This window comes from Gracilinanus agilis, chromosome 5 (assembly GCF_016433145.1).
Source record: "Gracilinanus agilis isolate LMUSP501 chromosome 5, AgileGrace, whole genome shotgun sequence".
NCBI lineage: Eukaryota > Metazoa > Chordata > Mammalia > Didelphimorphia > Didelphidae > Gracilinanus > Gracilinanus agilis.
Window position 1 is genome coordinate 144157225 of NC_058134.1, and position 20551 is coordinate 144177775.

The 20551-nt window shown below is 36.3% G+C and overlaps 1 protein-coding gene across 1 annotated transcript in view; it reads left to right on the forward strand.

Annotated features, from left to right (window-relative positions):
* Nucleotides 1-20551, forward strand: part of DOCK4 (dedicator of cytokinesis 4) — a 541177-nt gene that overhangs the window by 339107 nt on the left and 181519 nt on the right. The window contains exons 14-15 of the mRNA XM_044677327.1: nt 12587-12711; nt 14021-14183. Of these exons, the coding sequence (XP_044533262.1) occupies nt 12587-12711; nt 14021-14183 (288 nt within the window). The remainder of the gene's footprint in view (nt 1-12586; nt 12712-14020; nt 14184-20551) is intronic.

Sequence of the window (20551 nt, forward strand, 5' to 3'; positions counted from 1 at the left end):
AGTAGAGGAATTAAGGTCTGGGTGGTGGAGAGAAGATAATCTAAGTCTTGATTAGCCAGAATGTTAAGAAAGTAAAGGAACATAAAATCTTCATCTTTCCTTAAAGGGAAAAGCAAAATTCACCTGCTTACATCAAAATTCCTACACTGAAGCATTTGGAATATACTGGGTGTTTAGTAAATGTGGTGAAGATCCTTTTCCTATGGAGGCTACCTTTCCATTATATACTAAGATTATTCTGTTTCTTCTACTAATTGCCTAGTTTGCTTTCTTATTACTATTTGGGCTTATTTTTTCTCTTCATCACCGATCTCATGTGTTGATTTTAATTAGCACTTGTTTCAACTTTGTACTCCTGAATGTTTTGGCAAAAATATGGCACTTTGCAGTAGTGGCACAAGCTGTGAAGCTCCTAGGAAGAAGCATATGGAAGGTAGCACCAGGAGTGTGATCTCATCACTGATGTTTTCCTTTGAAAGAAATCATATTTTTATTTCTTTTTGGAAAGTGACTCTTTCTAATAGGTCTTCCCAACTTCATTCTCTCACCCCTTTTTCTTTTTTCTTTGTTACATTTAAATAACCAGTTAACTTCCCCCCACTTCCCCCCCCCGTTAAAAAAAAAGCATCTTTTGACAAAAAAAGTGTGTATTTATAAAACTATGCCTTACTTAGTTCTGTTTATCAGTTAATTCTCTGAAGGTGGATATACACAAGTCATTCTTCAAACAATATTTCTGTTGCTGTATATAATGTTCTCTTGGTTCTACTTAGTTCACTGTTCTCAATTTCATGTACTTCTTTCCATGTTTTTCCAAAATTAACCTGTTTGTCATTTCTTATGGCTCAGGAGCATTCTCTCACGATCATATGCCATAATTCATTTAGTCATTTCCCAATCAGTGGGCATACCTTCCATTTCTAGTTCTTTGCCCCCATAAGGAGAGCTGTTACAAATATTTTTTAAATATACATATTTTAGAATATATAGGTACAATTCCATTTTCCCTGATCACATTAGAAAATAAACCTAATAGTGGTATTGCTGATATAAGAAATATAATTGGGGTTTTGACTCAATAAGAGAGTTATAAAGTAATATTGTGGTTGCTGATTTTAAAATATTATAGCTTAAGTCCAAATAACTTTTAGCAGCTTTTATTTATAAAGAGGAGGGAAGAGAGAGTGGAAAATGTAGATAAAGAGACAGATTCTTAACAAGCCTACCAACCCTAAGAGCTCCTCCAGCATAGTGAAGTCAGGTTCAGCACCCTGGCAGGCAGCTTCCTCAGGTCTAGATCTCTACGTGAAGCCTTCAAGCAGAAGTCCACCAGCACAGCCTCCACTACAGTGCAAGCCTCCAAAGGATCCAGGGAAAGAGTCTACTCCAAACACCAGGAAAGGAATGTCCCCAAGCCAGAAGAGCCCTGAATCCAGGAAGACATGATCTCTTAGAGTCCTTTTTCCAGATCACTTTCTGTCTCTCCTCCACTTCATAGAAACCAATTGCAGTCTTTCAATTTGCTTAGTCCTACCCAGAGCTGGGCAGTCCCCTTTGGAGGTGGGAGTTTTTGACCTGTGAAAGCTCTCTTACTTAAGTGTTAAGTAGGAATACTTTAAGTTCTTGATTTGATTAGCTAAAAATAGACAAGGGGAGAGTTAATCCTATCTTCATACTGAGTCATAAGGTGTACATACTTGTATTACTCTTAGAGCATAATTTCAGATTGCTCTGCAAAATTACCCCTTTTTCAAATCTTGTCTTAATTTTAAAAAAGAATAATCTATATAAAAATCTAATCAAAAACTCCTCTGATCATGTATCTTCTGTGATTTCCCACTGAGGACTGAGTGAAGTTTAAATTCTTTTGTTTGACATTCAAGGCCTTCAATAATTTTGAAAGCTTGCAACCTTCCCACATTTATTCCCCCATGCAGGCTGTACCATAGATAAATTGGACTACTCTCTGTCCACAAGTAACCCTAGGATTTCCTTACTTTATACCAATTGTTAGGGATATTATAGTTAAGATTAATTTCCTGCATAACTTGAACTAGATTTGTGTTTTTGCTCCTATGGTTCCTTAAACCTGAACAATCCTTCCTAATTCTTTTTTACCTGTTGTAAACTTGCTAATAATTTAATCCCCAATTAAGATGGTATCTATTTTGTTTTTCTGAAACCTTTCTCATTTGCCCTTCTGGAAATGACCTTTCCCTCCTTTCTCCATCCCCACCCAGTCTTGCATAGTATAGTACTTTGTTTTAAACTTTTCTAACATACTTACTATTTGGTTTGCACTCTAATTATCTCTGTGTCTTATCACTCTCCTGTATTTGAAAGTTGTTATTCAGTAGAGTCCAATTATCTGTAACTCCATTTGGGATTTTGTTGGCAAAGATAATAGAGTAGTTTTCCATTTCCTTCTCCAGTTCATTCCTCAGATGAGGAAATTGAGGCAAAAGGAATTAAGTGACTTACTCAAAGTAACATAGCACTAAGTTTCTGAGACCAAATTTGAACTCAAGAAGATGAGTCTTCCTGATTCCAAGTGCAGTGCTCTATCCACAGGACCATCTAGGTGTTTCAAATCCTGACTACTATTTACACTTTAAAGGACCATGAAGCCAGTTCACATTTTCATCCTCAGTTTCTCCATCTGTTAAATGAGTGGTTTGTACTAAGCTTTAAGATCTCTCCTGACCCTAAATTCTATAATCCTATAATTGATGATTTGATTTAGACAATAGAATAAACATACATTCAGTAAGATATTGCCCTGTGAATTCTGTGACAAAGAGAGCCCACTTCGTTCCACCAGAAGCTAATATTGACTAGTTTTTACATTTATTCACGTATTTTCGATCTTGATGGTCAACAAAAATTTATTAAATATTTACTATGTGATAAATGCAAAGGAGGCTTTGATGGATAGAACCCCAATTTTGAGGGAGAGTGAAAGATAGAGTATGGTGTAAATAAGGGAGGAGCTGAAGAAAATTTAATTCATACCAGGAAATATGTGGACTTTGAGAGAAATTCCTAACAATAAAATGTAAAATCCTTTGAAATGATATGTATAAATCATCAGTATAATTTTTAACAGTGACAATAAGATATGAGAAATCCTATAAATAAGAAGCAAATGGATTTCCTCTCTTAGACCCAGTTGTGCTTACCTTGACACAAGGCTTGACACATACAACCCCTTTACTAGTAGAGAGTAAAAGAGAGAAGGAGATGGACTGAAATTTGCTCTTCTCTAAAGAAGGCAGTAAGAAAAATAGAAGGGAAAAAACAGAAGTGTTCATTCCTGGGCCACCAGGGAGGCATCTTCAAAGAAGATAAAAAGGTAAGCCTTTCTCTGTCTTCAAAGAGAACTGAGAGCCTTACAGATAAAGCCCTCAGAAAGCCTTTGTGTTGTTCTGTCTATACCTTCTAGGGTAGTTAGGACAGGTCACTTTCTTAGGGTCTTCTTTTTTCCATTTTGAAGCTATTTATTTATTTTAGTTTAGACAAGAAATGTTTTTTCTCTTTAGTGCATGAAATCATTATAAAGAAATACATAGTGATGTCTTTATCTTTCAAGAGGCAGCAAGGAAGGTATGATGGGATGAGATCTGACCTCAGAGTCAGAGAGCTGGATTCAAATTTTCTGACAAATACAGGCCCTGTGACTGGACAAATCTCTTAACTTCTTTGTCCTTTAGGCTAGGTCTCCTCATACTTTTAGTCTAAAGACTACTTTATGAATTTACAAATTATTGAGGATACCAAAAATATTTTGCTTATGTAGCTTAGATAAATCTATCAATATTTACCATAAAGAAAGTTAAAACGATAAGATTCAAAAATATTTGTGAATTCGTTAAAAATAACAATAATAAATTATTTATATATTGGCATAAATAAAATTTATGAAAAATAACAGTTTTCTAAAAAAAATTAATGAGAAGAGTACTATTTTACATAGTTTTATAAATTGAATTTTTTACTTAATAGAAGCCAGCTGGATATTAATATCTGTTTCTTCATTTAATCTGTTGCAATATGCTATTTTGGTTGCTGAATATGAAGAAAGTCTGGCCTCATGCAGATATGTAATTGAAAAAAGGGGAGTATTTTAATATATTAATATTATCTTAGTATTGTCACAAAAATAGTTTTGACCTTATGGAACATCTGTAAAAATCTCCAAGATCCTCGGGAATGTGAGGATTATACTTTGAGAATCACTACTATAGGTGCTAGTGCCCAGAGGTGCAGCAGATTGGACCTGGAGTCAGGAAGAGCTCAGTTCAAATATGACCTCATAACACTTTATAGCTATGAGATCCTGGGCAAATAACATCTTCTTTTAAGACAATTGCTTAATTTCTATCTACCTCAGTTTTCTCATGTCTGATTTGGCAATAACAATAGTATCTACTTCTTAGAGTTTTCGTGAGCACAAAATGACATAATATTTGCAAAGTGCTTTGCAAAACTATTATTTGGAGGGAGTTGGGAGAGGGGAAGGACCTAAGGTCTAGAGGGTCTCAGTTCAAATGAGATTAACATGATATAACATTTATAAAGATCCTCAAAAATCTTAGAAGTGTTACATAAAAAGTTTTTATTTTTATCATTACTATAGTCTTGAGGTATGACTGTAATAATAACAATAGTAATGTGTGAAGTCTTCCCCTGGTGGAATGGGTGAATGAGAATAATTGGTCTCGAGGCTAAGAAGGCAGCTGAAGCAGACACTGTGGAGTGCCTAGAGCTTGGTCAGATGTTGAAGATGCCAAGGTCATCTATTGTATCCTGGGCCTTGCTGTTGGTCCTGACTTTTCTCTAGCCCCTGGACTTGGATGACTCTGGAAGATAGAATGAAACTGATGACTGGGTAATTCTGCCTGACTTAAATCCAATTCATTAGTCATTAGTCCTCTTCAAGAGGATGAATGAACAACAATAATATTATGATACTATCTTTATGCAAATCTGATCTTACAGAGAATATGGTGTCCTACATTAGTATGAGTTCCCTCATTTAAGATTTCCCTATATCACTGAAGTCATAATTTTAGTCCTTTTTCCTCTATTTTGTCTTCGCATCACTATTATTTCAAATTTCATCTGATCCAAGATTTAACCCTCTGTAAGTGACAAAGATAAAAAAAAAATTCTGATAATATAGGCAGTGTTCTGTGTGGAGTCTTCCTTCTTAGGCACCTTCTTTCTATATATATGTTTATTCTTGTAGCTCCTCACTCTGAGGGTTGGAGGCAACGACAAAGAATTGAAAGCTCTCTGTATTTTCTAGGCTTAGCAGAGTGCTTTGCCCCCTTGTTCTTAAACTTGTTCTTGTCTGTTGAAGTCTTCACAACTCCATTTGGGATTTTCTTAGCTAGATCCTGGAGTATTTTGCCATTTTTTTTCTTCAGCTCGTTTTACAGATGAGGAAACTGAGGACAATCGAGTTAAGTGACTTACCCTGGAGTCCTAAACCTAGTGAGTGTCCAAACCCAGATTCGAACTCAGGAAGATGACTCTTCCTGACTTTGGACCCAGTACTCTACATTGTGCCACTTGTCCCCCTTTAATAAGCCCTTACATATTTTTTCCCTCATTCATTCATTACTTGATAGGAATTTCTGAATGGATAGGGTGGAGTGGAAATCTTTTCATAGGGTATAGAACAGATTGGATTCTATCCTAGGAAACAGAGAAGCCCTCTTCTTAATCTAGTCACATAGCTTTATACTGCCCCCTTTGCTGAGACCTGTTGAACTGGATTAGCAATCCTCTCCCCCTTTCAAGTAGTTGGATAAATTGCTATCAAATATAATTAGCCATTGATAAGATATACTACATATTCATTCTCCTTAACAGGGGATGGCAGGTTGAATGGAGTTTTCCTTAAACTTTGCATGTATCCTAGGCTGTACTGCACATAGTAGGTCTCATTAAGCATTTATCATGGAATTCAAACCTTGAACTGAGAAAGGAGTTTCTTAAAAGATAAAGTATCATCAATAAAGGATATTGGCAAGACCAAGGGAGAACAGATGTTTCCCTGGTGCCCAGAAAATGCTAAAGCATCTATGGCAAAGCTTTCTTAACACTGACTATATTCTCCCTGGAATGTTTATGGGAGGATGTGGACAGTTATGGAACAAGGTCAAAGGACCTGGAAGAGTTTCAGTTGGCACCATCCATTGGAGGGAATGTCTCATCAAATTGACTAAGTCACAAATCTATTGAAAGATTAAAGCAAAAAGGGCTAGCAAAATGGTAAAGTATAATCACATACACACATAAAATCAGCTCTTCATGTTTAAAAAGTTACTGAAGTAAGTAATTCAAATGAATAATACATGAAAATGAATTTGTAAGCACATCTGGTTGGGAGGGCCTTCCCATGATGCAGATGGCAAAGTATTTATGCCTACCTCTTGCCCATGTTCTTCTAAAAATCCACCCAAAATACAAGTACCTTATGACTTATGTGTTACATCTGCTCACAATTTCCATGAGCCTCTCCCTTGTCCTCTGGGTGATACTCACTTTTATTACTTCATTGGCAATGATGTATGAAAAACTATATCCTATAAACAGCATTTTAAGTTAGTTAGAGCTTAAAATGCACTGAGTTCAAGTACATTAGGATTGGTTTAAGATACAAAATCATGTGTCTAAGAAAAAATTTTTTCCAAAGCACAGAAGCAGAAAAGGACTCAATAACACCAGTCATGTATCTCCTGCTTACAACAGCCTTCTCTAACTAGAATAATAGTATCCACAGCAAACTTGGAACCAGAAGGAGGGGTTTGGGGGAGAGAGCTCCTAATATATACCTGGCTTTGGGCTAAGTACATCAAATATTATCTCATTGGTTCCTCTTAACAGTTCTGGAATTTATGTGTTTTTATTTTCATTTCCATTTTAAACTTGAGGAAACTGAGACTGAATGACTTGTTCACAGTTATATAGTCAGTACTCCAGGGAGAATTTATGCAATGTGCAGAAAGCCTTGCCATAGGTGCTCTAACTGTACCTCACTGTACTTTAATGACATTGGAAGAGAGAGTGAAACCTATGACTTTGTTCAACTCTGCGTCATAAAATTCAATTTATGTGCAAGTCAGAAGATATCATCAGTGATGTTATTCTGGCCCTCTTTAGTACAAGAGACAACAACTAACCAAGGATGACTAGCAAAGGGACATTAGGAAAAGGGAAGGATTTAGGAGAAAAGATAATGAGTTTGCTTTTGGAAATGTTAAGTTAAAAAGATCTATGGAATATCCAGTTTGAGATGTCTAAAATGCATTTGGTAAAACCATAAATCAAGAGTTGGGTACAGACTAAGCAAATATACCTGAAAATTTTTGCATGGGGTAATAAATGAAGCTCAGTAACTCATAGAATCATTTCATTGTTTTATAGTTTGCCAGAACTTTCAGCTCACATCCTAGTTCTGAGGATCCCAAGAATACCTTTTTGCCAACAGGAAGCATTAGAGTAAGACTTCAGTGGTGAAAATCACATAAATGCTTGCTCAGAAATCAGTCTCATTTTCTAGTTCCATCATATTTACTCTAGTAAATAGCCATTTTTCAGAGGAACAACATTCCTTTACAGGTAGGTACTTCTACCTCCTCAACAATCACAGATACTGAAGATCAAAAAAAGAAGGTTCTCACCACCAATGGCAGACTTAAATGATTCAACAATGGTTTTATAAATAGAAATGACATTCCAGAAACTGCATTATTATCTACTTTGATGCCAGAGAATCCTTAAGAAAACAGTCCTTTCCAGCTGACTTGCAACTGAGCCCTCCTCTAAGGGCTCTGATAGTCTCCTCCTATCAGAATTGTGAGTTTTTGGAGGAAACCCATTGTTGCTTTTCTAGCTTAGTAGAGTGCTTTGCATAAAGTAAGTGCTTAATGATTTTTTAAAAATTTATTCATTAATCCAAAGAATACATTAATATTTAATATTGGTTTACCTGCCTTGAGGACTATAGAAAGGATATTAAAATCTGATTCAATAACCATTTATGAGGTCTACTGTGCATAGACCCTTTGCTAAATGCTTAGGGGAAATAAAAAGCTTAGATAAGAAATGATTACCAGTGTTAGAGATTTAAGGATTTAAGTAAAAGGAATATTTACACCTATGTAATTCTCTCTTTTTTATCTCTTAAATCATTTAATATTTAACAAAAAGAAATCTACTTAGTCTTAGCAAAGTACAGGTATAGGTCAAGGCAAATAGAGATTTGGACTTGGAGTATTGGAAGATCTAAGTTCAAATTTAACCTTAGAAAATCACTATTTGTGTTACCCTGGAACAAATCACTTAATGCTATTTTCCTTGATTTCCTCATCTGTAAAATAAGCTGAAGAAGGAAATAGCAGGCCATTCTAGTGTCTTTGCCAAGACAACCCTAGATGGGATGCTGAGAATTTTTTTTTAATTGCATCTTGATGGCCAGGAAGCCACATCAGCAAAGCCAGAGGCCACTAGGAAATTGGCTGCCAGGAATGACAGTTTGAGCTTTGGCCCACACTCTCTGCCACTCAAATCTTGACTTTATGGTCTTTTCTTAAACTATATTATGGGTAGATAATGGGAGGCTGGGGTTCTAGGAGATATCAGTCCTATCACAAGTGCATAAGAAAGATCCAAGAAGAATGTTATATAAGGGCTTTCCATAAGGAGTGCTGGGATCAAAGAAGGCTTTATACATAGGGAAGATGCTATTTGAGTTGAACTTTCAAAGGCGAATAAGAGTTCAAATTCCTGTGCCCGGGGATAAGGGGACAGACTGGTTAGAGGGAGAACTTGTATCATAAGCCAACTCATTATGCTATAATATTTATGGTTGATTTTTTCAAGTCCTGATGTGAGTAGCAAAATTGCTAGATCAAGAACACCTTCCAGGCCAAAATGTAGAAAACAGCATGTGCTAATGCAGTCGGTGCTATACCAACTCTGAGTATGCTGAAATTTGTTAAAAGAGATATATGTGTGGATCTTTAAATATGTGGCTAAAAGAAGTCATTCTTGTTACTTTCAGGAATTTTCAAAAAAGAATTACTTAAACCAAATTTGGCAGAACATTCACTTTATTTTTTTTTCTTCATTTATGTTGTCATCCACCCTCCCCCCACCCTTTTAATCCCTTTTTTTTCTTTTTTGGTGTTGTTGGTTTTTTTTCATTTTTGCTAAATCAGGCCTATACTTCTAAAACAAAATGGGTTTTGCCTTGGAAACTCACCTTTCTCTGTTGAATAGTTTGTCCAGCACTAGAATTGGAATCGTGAAGATCTGCCTTCAAATCCTCTCTTGGTCACTTATTTCTGTGACCATAAGCAAGTCCTTTAAATTCTCTAGACCATAGTTGCTTCATTTTTAAAATGAAAAGGTTAGACTTAGTGAACTCTAAGGTCTCTTTCAGCTCTAAATTTATGGTCCTATAACCTTCATTTTCCAGCAATTACTTGAATATTGAAGCTAGTAGAATTCCTGTCTGAAAAGGAAGTTAATAGTAAAAATTCCTTTCGTCTTCTTTGAAAAAATTTAAATGGGAAGGACAGAACCATTTGAAAGGCACACAAATGCTTTTTTGGGAAATGACAGTGATTTCAGAAGAAAGAAATGTCATCCATTTAGAAGAAAGAAAAATCATTTCAGCGTATTATAGTCGTTTTCCTTTCTGATGGTATTCAGAAGTCACTTCTCTGCCTTTTTTTGTGTAAGCAATTAAGGTTCTGTTCTATATGATTTGTTCTTTTGTATAACATTGTCATTTTCTCTGTTTGATGAGCCATCTGTTTCCTGGTTAGCCATAGTCATGTTTATACCACTGGAGTGGTGTTTTGGGGTTTTGTTTTTTTATTGTGGGTGAGGATACCAGAATAAGCTGAGTATTCATGGAAGAATGTTACCAGATTTTTGGGATGCCCCATGACACTGAAGAAGTCGGAATCATTATATATTGGACACTAACCTAGCTGGGTAATTTTGCCATTTCCTCATCCTTCTCCTTTTCATCCCCTCATCTCCCAAGGAAAGTTCTAATGACTTGCTTTCTCATTAGGAAGTTCTTATTAGTAAAAGGCAAGGAAGGAGGGAGTCTTGCCTTTTTTTTTTTTCCTTTAACTTTTATCTTCTACCATACTATCAATTCTAAGACAGGAGGGAGGCAAGGGCTAGGTATTTAGTTAAGTGCCTTGCTTAGCTCAGGGTCACACAGCTATGAATCTTGCTTATTTATTTATTTTATTTTTTATCATTCACACACTTAGAATTGCCTTATATTAAAATGAAATCTTGTCCATCTTCACCTTCGAATAATTCTGAGTAATCCTTTTATATATACTCACACGTATATTTAAATCTCCTAATTTAATTCTTATATAAAGCACTTAAAAGAGCTGGCTTTGGGGTCAAGATGGTCTAAGTTCAAATATTACCATTAACACATCCTGGTTGTGTAACCCTGGGCAAATTGTTTAATCTCTTAACATCTTAAGCAACTCTCTGTGGCTAAAAGTTGCCAAGAAAGTGCCAATTTGGCTTTGGTAGAAGTTTCTCACTAAGAGCTCACAGGTCTGTTCAAAAACAACAAAACAGAGCACCTAAATTATAATGTAAATGGATGTCATGTACCACCTACTGTGGTACCTGGGGATCTCTTTTCCAATAATTGTGATAAGGTGAGATAATAAAATATTCAACTTTATTAAAGAATCAGCTGAAAAATAGTGAGTTTCTCTCTGTCTTTATCTCTCTATCTCCCACCCTCCTTTTACACTGTTTCTCCTTTCCTCCATGTTTCTTCTTCCTTCTCCCTCTCTAACATGAGGCACTTTGAATTTAGAAATTCTTCTTCCCCCTAAGTTTACAATTTTTGGCATTTTGAAAGTACTCCTTTAAAGCAAAACAAAACAAACTTTGCTTTTGTTTCCAATATTACTTAAAAACTCTTCAACATTATTGTAATATTGTCTGTAAGCAATATGTACAGTATTTCTTCTTTTCTGCATTTATTTCTAATGTCCCAGAACATGGTCTGTTTTTTATAAAGGTACCTTGTGATGCTAAGAAATATGTATATAATTTTTAATGTTCCCATTCAGAAAATGCCTTAAGTCTTTCCTCTCTAACATTTCTAGCAGTTTGTTCAGTTTGATAATTTTTGAAAATCTGTCTTACTTGTCCTGCTTTGAAAGAGGAACATTAAAGTCACCTATAATTACAAAAACGTTTTAAATTATCAGAAGAAGGAAAGAAAATGTTCTTACTTTTTTAGGACCTCATGGTACTCAGAATACTGGAATGGATGTAATTGCATAGCAGAATGTTTTTCACACCTTTATACCAAGAGTCTATTTGTAGAATGTCAGGATGGGAAGGAACCTTAGAGCTGACCTAGATCAAATCTCTCATTTTGCACATAAATAAATTAAGACCTAGAATCCTAGAAAAAATGAGATGATTTTATCCACAGATTTTTGAAAATATTGAGAAGTTTTGTTTTAAGTCTGTTCAGTAAGCCTTTATTTTGTTCAAAGCACTATAAATGTAATGAGATTGTTCTTCATAAGGATATGTGATCATGAATTATTTTAGTCACACCTTGCTAATAGGATTGTAACATATCAAAAGAATGATGGAATATGGGGATATTTTCCTAATCAACTAACTTTTGGAGAACAATAAAGTGGTGCCATGGATAGAATACCAGATCTGGATTCAGACTGACCTTTGACACATTTTAGCTTTGTAAACCTTGGCAAATTGCTTAACCCTGGCTGAGCCTCAGTTCCCTTATCTATAAAATATACTTAAGAAGTAATTGGTAAACTCCTCCAATATCTTTGCCCAGAAAACCTCAATGGGTTCACAAAGATTCAGACACTACTAAAATAATTGAATATCAGTACCACCAAAAAATATTGGCAAGATTACTGGTGTTAAGATCAGAAGACCTTGTTCATCATCCTGGTTTTGACACTCACTACCTTTGTTACCCTGGACAAGTCATATAACTAATAATAATAATAATCATTAGCATTAACATAATCACCTGTTATGCGCCAAGCCCTTTATAGATATTTTCTCATTGATCCTTTCAAAAATTCTAAGTAGGTACTATTTTATCCCACTTATGTAAATGAGGAAGTCTTTGGGACTGGATTTGAGCTAAAAATTTTCTCACTCTAGACCCAACCAAGACTCTACCTATTGTGCCACTTGTTGCCTCTATAAGACCTGAATTAAGTTGAATTTTTTAGAGGAGGAAATTCAGCACTCAAAAGGTGGTTATTTTTTTTAATTGCACAGGTAATTTGTCACAATAACATATTTTTTCTGGTAAAACACTATGACATAAATGTTAGATATTATAATATGAGGAGAGAAGAGAGTTAGATTTTACATCTTCCATGATAACCATGAAGCTAGAATGTCTCCCTATGATGTGTAATGTGCCAGATTTTGAGTCTCTTGGAAAGAGTCAATAGGAATCCTTATCCTTTAGGAGATCTAACATACTTTTGTGTACTTTATTGTCCTTTCTTAATAGGTGAAATGAGGAATGATTTATACATCACCATAGAAAGGGGTGAGTTTGAGAAAGGAGGGAAGAGTGTGGCCAGGAATGTGGAAGTCACCATGTATATAATTGACAGTAATGGCCAGAACTTAAAGGTATGATGACATTTGTCCCCTTTTTATAAACTGATTTCATTCTCATTTCTTTGAATTCATCTCAATTCTTAAATTTCTGTAACTTTGAAACTTTACTCTGCATAGTTTATCTTTACATTGTCCATAAAATAGAGTTAAGATGAAAAAAGTCTTAATGTTATCTTCATAATTATGTGTTGTATAGTAATTATCTTATTCAAGTTATGAGGCTTCATTTTATGTAGCAATTATTTCTTAAATATGCCTAATTTTTAGTTACTTAGGGGCATGTGTTCTCTCTCCTGGACTCCATTTGGTTTTTTTCATGGTTATCATGGATAATCATTTGATTCTCCTTTGTAATCCCAGAAGAACTATTTTAAAAAATCCAATGGAGTTGCTCTTCTGTATTTTTCCCCAAATAGGTAGGATAATCTTTCTCTTTTTAATACTTTCTTTAGTGACAGAAACTTTTACCTGGACTCTACAAGTAGTCCCTATGTTATTGGAGACTGTAGTTACATGCCTGTATGACAGAACTAGTCCAATCTCTTGCTTTTCCCAACTCAGGTACATCATTCATTTTTAAGCCTCTCCTTTAGGAAATAATACAGGATGTACTGTTAAGCTCCCAGTGAAACACTTGTGCTCTCAATCTTTGGCTCTCAATCTGGAGGCTATGGACTTTTGAGAACTTTTTGATAATTCTATTTCAATATAATTGATTGCCTTTGAAATTCTAGGTTTTTATATACATTATTCTCAATACTGGTCTGTAGGCTTTACCTGCTAAAGGGAGACAGGTAGGTGGCTCAAGAGACAGACCCTGGGCCTGGAATCAGGAAGACATGAGTTCAAATTTGGCCTCAGATACTTACCAACTGTGTCATGTGGGGCAAGTCACTTAATTACTCTTTGCCTTAGTCCACTGGAGAAGGAAAGGGCAAACTGCTTGGGTATCTTTCCCAAGAAATTCTCATGGGCAGCGCTGGCCTTCTGTGGTCTGTATGGCGCACAAAGAGTCAGAAATGGCTTGGTGACAACAGACTGTCATGAAGCCAAAGGAGCCCACAACACCCCGAACGGTAAGAAGCCCTGGTTTAAAAGGAGTAAGTGAGATACATCTTTTAAAAAAGTGGACCTCTCTTAGGGTTAAGTAGATACCGCTTGCTAGCTGGTTAAACTGTGTTAACTACAAAGGGGAAAAAAGGCACTTTATGAAAGGAGAATGTGGGGAACAGATATATACATAGAAAAAAGCAATTGTTCTATTGATTTCAAAATAAATTGAAAATGAAGCTGTCTTTAACCTGTTTGTTTCTTTTGTTAGGATTTTATCTCCTTTGGCTCTGGTGAGCCTCCAGCTAATGAGTTCCACTCCTTTGTACTTTACCACAACAACAGTCCCAGATGGTCCGAACTGCTCAAACTTCCCATTCCTGTGGATAAATTCAGAGGCTCCCACATCCGTTTCGAGTTCCGGCATTGTTCCAGTAAGAATTGAGTATAATTCCTTATATTGCCTTGTCTTATCAGGGCAGTTGGCAAAACGAGTAAACTGAGTGAGTCTTAGACCTCTGGCATAGGCTGGAAAGGAGGCAATTATCTGAGAAGAGGGATCTTTATTTAGAAGGGTTTTTTTTTTATTTTTTATTTTTAGGTAAGATTTCCAAACTTTTCCATTTGTTGAAAACAACCTTATGATGGGGTTCAGAGAGAACAAATTTTTGATGGAGGACTAAATGCATTAATCAGACCTTGCAGTGTACAAATTCCAGAATGATCAAGAAACAGTGGAGAAAAGCAAGACAAGTGATACATCCAGAGTCACGGGGATATGATCCAAATCTACTTTTGATCTACTTTTGATACTTATTAGCTATGTTGTCATCATGGTTCAGTCATTTTCTGTAGTATCCAACTATTCGTGGCCCCATTTTGGGTTTTCTTGGCAAAGGTACTAGACTGGTTTGCCATTTCCTTCTCTAGCTCATTTTACTGATGAGGAAACTGAGGCAAACAAGATTAAGTGATTTGTCCAGGGTCACCCAGCTAATGAGTGTCTGGGGTCAGATTTGAACTCAGTAAGTTCAGTCTTCCTGACTCCAGGCCCAGAACTCTATCACCTTTATAACCTAATCGCTTTTTAGCTGTATAACCTTGGGCATGTCATATAATTTCTCTGAACTTCCTTTTCCTCAACTATGAGATGGAGATAATTAGAATCATAGACTTAGAACTGCAAGGGACTCTAGTGCAGTCTCTCCATTTTACTAATAAGTACATTAATTAAGTCCCAGAGAATTTCATTGACTTCTCCAAGGTCACACAGGTAAATAAGAGTCAAAACTTGGTTTGAATCCAAGTTTTCTGACTCTCGATTCAGTACTCTTTTCACTGAATTGTAATGACTCAGACTACAGTTTCTAGGACTGATACTAGGATAAAATGAGATCATATGTATAAAGTGCTTTGCAAACCTTTAAGGATTACATAAATAAATGCTATTACTAGTAGTACCATCAGACATCTTACAGAAAGAAACAGAGCCAGTATAAAAAAAGACAGTCAGATTGCTCTCATGTAGTTCTTCATGATTTGAGAAATATGGAGGTAAGTGCTAATGCAGCAACTGTTATGATTTATGGTCACTGCCAATGTTTTATGAGCATCCATTCCAGGATATGATGTCATTAGGAGAATCATAACTTCAGTATAAGCTTCGTGTCATCAGGAAGACTGGATTCAAATGCCATCTCAGACACTTAGGAGCTGGGTGAACTCAGACAAGTCATTTAAATAAGCTGAAGTTCAGTTTATTGTCTGCAAAATGGATAAAAATAACATCTACTTCGTGAAGATGTGACAATCGATGATGATATGCATAGAGAGCTTTAAAATTGTAAAATGCTACATAAATATTACCACCACCATCACCACCACCTCATAAATTTGCTCTATAATTATTCCTCAATCATTTGTTAAAACCCTTACCTTCTGTTTAGAATCAATATTCTTTTTTTTTAATTTTATTTTTTATTTTAAACCCTTAACTTCTGTGCATTGACTCATAGGTGTTTAGAATCAATATTGTTGATTCTAAGAGGTAAGGGTTAGCAATAGAGGTTAAGTGACTTGCCCAGGGTCACACAGCTAGGAAGTATCTGAGGTGGCATTTGAAACCAGGACCTTCCACTTCTAGACCTGATTGTCAACTCACTGAGCCACCTAGCTGCTGGCCTTGTATACTCTTTCTTCTCTTGGATTTTTTTCCAATTTTACTCTTCTCAGTCTATTTTTGCCTCTCTTACCATTCCTTCTGAGTCTCTTTCACTAGGTCTTCTTTCTCCTGAAAGCCCTTAAATGTGGGTACTTCCCTAAAAAATACTCTTGTAGTTTTTTCCCCCTTTAACTCTATTTCTTGGTGATAATCTTCTACTCTATTAATTTAAATGATCTCCTCTATGCAAATGGTGCCCAACTTTCTATGTCCATTCAAAACATCTATCCTCAGCTCCAATGTTGTATTTCCAACTGTTTATTAAATAAGTTCTACTCTCATTCCACTCTCCTCATGTGTAAACCTGAGCAAACACTTCAAACAACCTCAAAGCACCATCAAGGAAATAAAGCTGATTGGCCTTAGCTACTACTTTTAAAGTTTTTGTAGAATTTTTCTCCCTAAGAGGAGACTAGAGGTATGGAAAAGTTTGGAAAATATTGAATCCTTCCTCAGAAATCTATTAACTGTGTGACCCTAAAGAAAGCCCTTTAACCTTTGCATCTCCATTTTCTCATCTGTAAAAGGGGCATCATAATAGCATGTATGTAACAGGGTTCTGATAGGAAAAAAAGAATCAATGAATTTTCAAAGCATTTTGTAAACCCTGAAGCAGTATATAATGTGTTAGGGTGACAATGAAATGGTCCTGATGATTATAAAAGGAAAGACCTGTGTTGCTGGCCCTTGGTTAAGGAAGATCCTTATCCTAGATGAATTTACACTGTTTGCCAGTTTGCTAGGTACTCTGGCTACTGAGGTAAAACTTAAAAAGTTCTTGCCTGCCCGGTGCCTAAATTCTACTGAGGCAGCCCAGTGGGAATGACATGGTATCCAGCTGCCCTTCTGCTTTTGCTTCTACATGGCAGCTCACCCCTTCTATATCTGCATCCAGTGGGACAGCTAGGTGACAGTGGAGAGAGAGCCAAGCCTAGAGAAGGAGTTCCTGGGTTCAAATATGGCCTTAGACAACTCTTAGCTATGTGACCTTGGGCAAATCACAACCCCAATTGCCTAGACTTACCACTTTTCTGTCTTGAAACCAAAACTTAGTATTGCTTTTAAGACAGAAGGTAAGAGTTTAATAAAGATATAGATATATATGAACCCTGTTTCTGCTCAGTGCATCTTGTTTCTTGTATCTTATAGTTTCAGAGCCAAGCCGATTTCATCACTACATAAAACTAACTCCATGACATTACAAAATTTTTAAACACTTCCAAAGCCCCACATGTTAGACTGGAAGCAGGACTGTTTGGACGTGTTCTGTAGAACCCAAAAGGAAGAGATCTACCATTACCCTATCACCATTTTTGGCTGGCCTATCTTCTACCCTTGAAGACCCCCACTGCCTCCACTCTTCTCTATTTTTAACTTCAGATCACCACCAAGGAAACCATCCTAGTGATGTTGGCATCCAATGCAAAATTGTATTATTTAATTGCTGCACATTTGTTTATTATATATCATATAATGATTTATTATATATCATACTTTCTCTTTTCAAGCCTTGGTCTCCTCCTATCAGCAAATGTCTCTGCATCCTACTTTCCTTAGAAATGTAAAGCTAGTCACCATGAATTCAATAATATTCCTTTCTCCCCTCCTCAAAACACAGTCCTATCTTTATCCTTATCTCCACTCCAGCCTCCAAGGAAGGAGTAGCAGGTTCCTTTGACTTTCTAATTGGGCCCTCAATTCTATGCCCTCTTATCTTTTCCAGGAGCTTGCCCCATCAGTCACTGCTTCTCTTTCATACTCATTTTCTCCCTAGCTGTATCTTTTTTCTCTTGCTTAGTCAGGAAAAAAGTGTAGGCATAATGCTGTGAAGAGGTTTATAATGATTTAGAGGTCAGAGAGCTGGATTCATGCTACATAAAGGAAAAAAGAGGGTCCCCTCATCCCTCAAGCAGTGCTCATTCATCAAAACCATAACCAGTTGTGCAGGATTATATATACTTCCGTTTTGAATATGGATGCTTGTTTAATTTTGTTTCTTTGTTTTAAAGAATGATAGTTAAATAGGATAAAATCTATTTACCACCTTGAGGTAATCTATTTCCTAGTTTTATTCATTTTGATAGTTATATTATTTTTTAAAAATCTGAGTTGTTGGAAGTAGTTGGGTGGCTTAGTGGATAGTGAGCCAGGTATGGAGATAGGAGGTCCTGGATTCAAAGGTGACCTCAGAAACTTCCTCACTGTGTGACTCTGGACAAGCCACTTGACAGCTACTGCCTTACTACTCTTTTGCCCTGGAACCAATTCTTAGTACTGATTCTAAAATGGATGGCAAATTGTTGTTTTTTTAAATCTGGGTCAAATGCATGTCAATAAAGAGATAAATGATAAAACACACTTTTAAAATTATTTCTCTGTGAATCTTTTCCTTCTAAATCAGAAGTTCTATTCCTGAAAATATCATTTGACATAAAAATATCTCCCCAGAGATCTTTAGTTTTGTGAGTTTGGTTAGCTATTTTCCTTTTTCATCCTGTCTGTCTTGAATCGGGGAAGTTAGTGTTTTGGTCTTTAAAGTGAAGCCTCATTTCTCTACCAGTTTTCTGGCATTTCTTAGCTCTAGGATCTAAAGTCAGCCTTTCAGAATGCACCCATAATAGAAGTATGCTGAACTCTGTGTGAGAACTTCTTTTCTTTCCAAAGAAACAGGTCACTCATATCATTCAAAGGCTTCTCTGAGATTAAACAAGATAGCAAGCAGTGGATGCAGCCATGGGCCTGGAGTCAGAAAGACTCCTTTTCCTAAGTTCAAATCTGACCTCAGATGCTTACTAGCTGTGCGACCCTGGCTCTGAAAAAGAAAATGAGGCAGATGACTTCACTTACATCCTATTTATGCACAAGTCAAAAGGCAACATAAAGGATGCCATTTTGGTCCTCTTCAAGTACCAAAGACAACAACCAATCTCTTCCCTGTAGTATTCCAATAACCTCCTATCTGTCCTCTCCATCTTTAGTGTCTTGCACAGCCAATGTGTCTTCTTTCTGCTGTCCAAATAATCTTTCTAATGTATAGTTTTATCATATCCTCAATTGGCTTAGAAATATTCAATGATGTTCTTCTTTAGCATTTCAAAAATAAATGTTTTCACTAGTGATGGGAAGGTTTCCCTCCAGTACAGACTGCCACTCCTCACTAGATTGTCTTTGTGAGGTCAAACTTTGAGTAAAGAGCCTCCCTCTGTGAATCAGCTACGAAGGCTCTAGACTTGAATGTGAGCTCCTACTTTTCAGTTTAGTGGGCCTTGCATTTAACTAGTGCAGCCTTCAAGAACCCCTGGCACCTGTATGAGGCATCATGTAAGACCTTAGTGGAACCAATGACTGTGGATTGACTATGAAATAACATCCCAATTCCTGAGCTTTTAAGTCTCTCCTTAATCTAGCTCCCACCTATCTTTTCAGCTTCATCTCATGCTTTTCCCCTTCATATAACCTAGGCCAAAGCTTCTACTCCACATTCCCTAAAAATGACCCAAGCTTTTCCAAATTTGAGAATTACTCATGATATTTCTTAGACTATCCTCCCCACTTTTCCCTGAAATCCAACTCATCCTTCTCCAGTGCCACTTCTTCACTGGTGTCTGCTTTGGTTTCCCTTAGCCAAATATCCTTCCTCTAGGTGGTGAAACAGATAGAGTGTCAGACCTGGAATCAGGAAGACCTGAGTTCAAAGACACTTACGGACTGTATGACCATGGGTAATCCATATAGCCCTGTTTGCTGGAGAAGGACATGGCAAACCACTCCAGTATCTTTGCCAAGAAAACCCCAAATGAGGTCACAAAGAGTTGCATACAACTGAAATGACAACTTCAGCAAGTCTATCCCTCTCACACTCCCATAGCACTTTGTCATTCTCATGCATTTGCCATATTTTTCTGTGAAAATACTTTATTCCTCTTCCTAAATTATGCAAAAACATGGGCTGCATCTTAATTCATCTTTATTTCTCACTCATCCCTTAGTGTTCTCAATGCATTCTTGGAGGCAGCAAGACGGCACAGTAGCAAGAGTAGCAGACTTGGATTCAGGAAGATCTGAGTTCAAATTTGGATTTAGACACTAATCTGTGTGAATCTGCACAATTCTATTTGCCTTTGTTTTCTAGTCCATAAAATGGGGATAATAATGGCTATGGCTTCTCCGGAAGTTGTGGGTATCACAATTAGATAACATGGAAAACAAAGCAGTGCCTGTCTTGTAATAAGCATTATTAAAATGTTAGTTGTTATTACATTTATTGAATTGAATCAAATTGAAATATGTCCAAAACTAAACTGAGATGAGACAACTATGAGCTTGATTCTTCTGAAAACAACTCAAGTCTTAGAGAATTCTTTCTTTTACACCAGACAACAAAATGCTTGGAAGCCTTGTTTTAGAAAGTAAGGTCCCTGTGGTTGGAAAATACATTAATCCTTTTTGGCCTTCAGATTTTGAATAGAGTGATTGTAGGATCACAGATTTAAATATTCATTGAGTTAACCCTTCTTATTTTACAGATAAAGAGATTAAACCCAGAGAGGTTAACTGACTTGCTCATGGTCACATGGACAG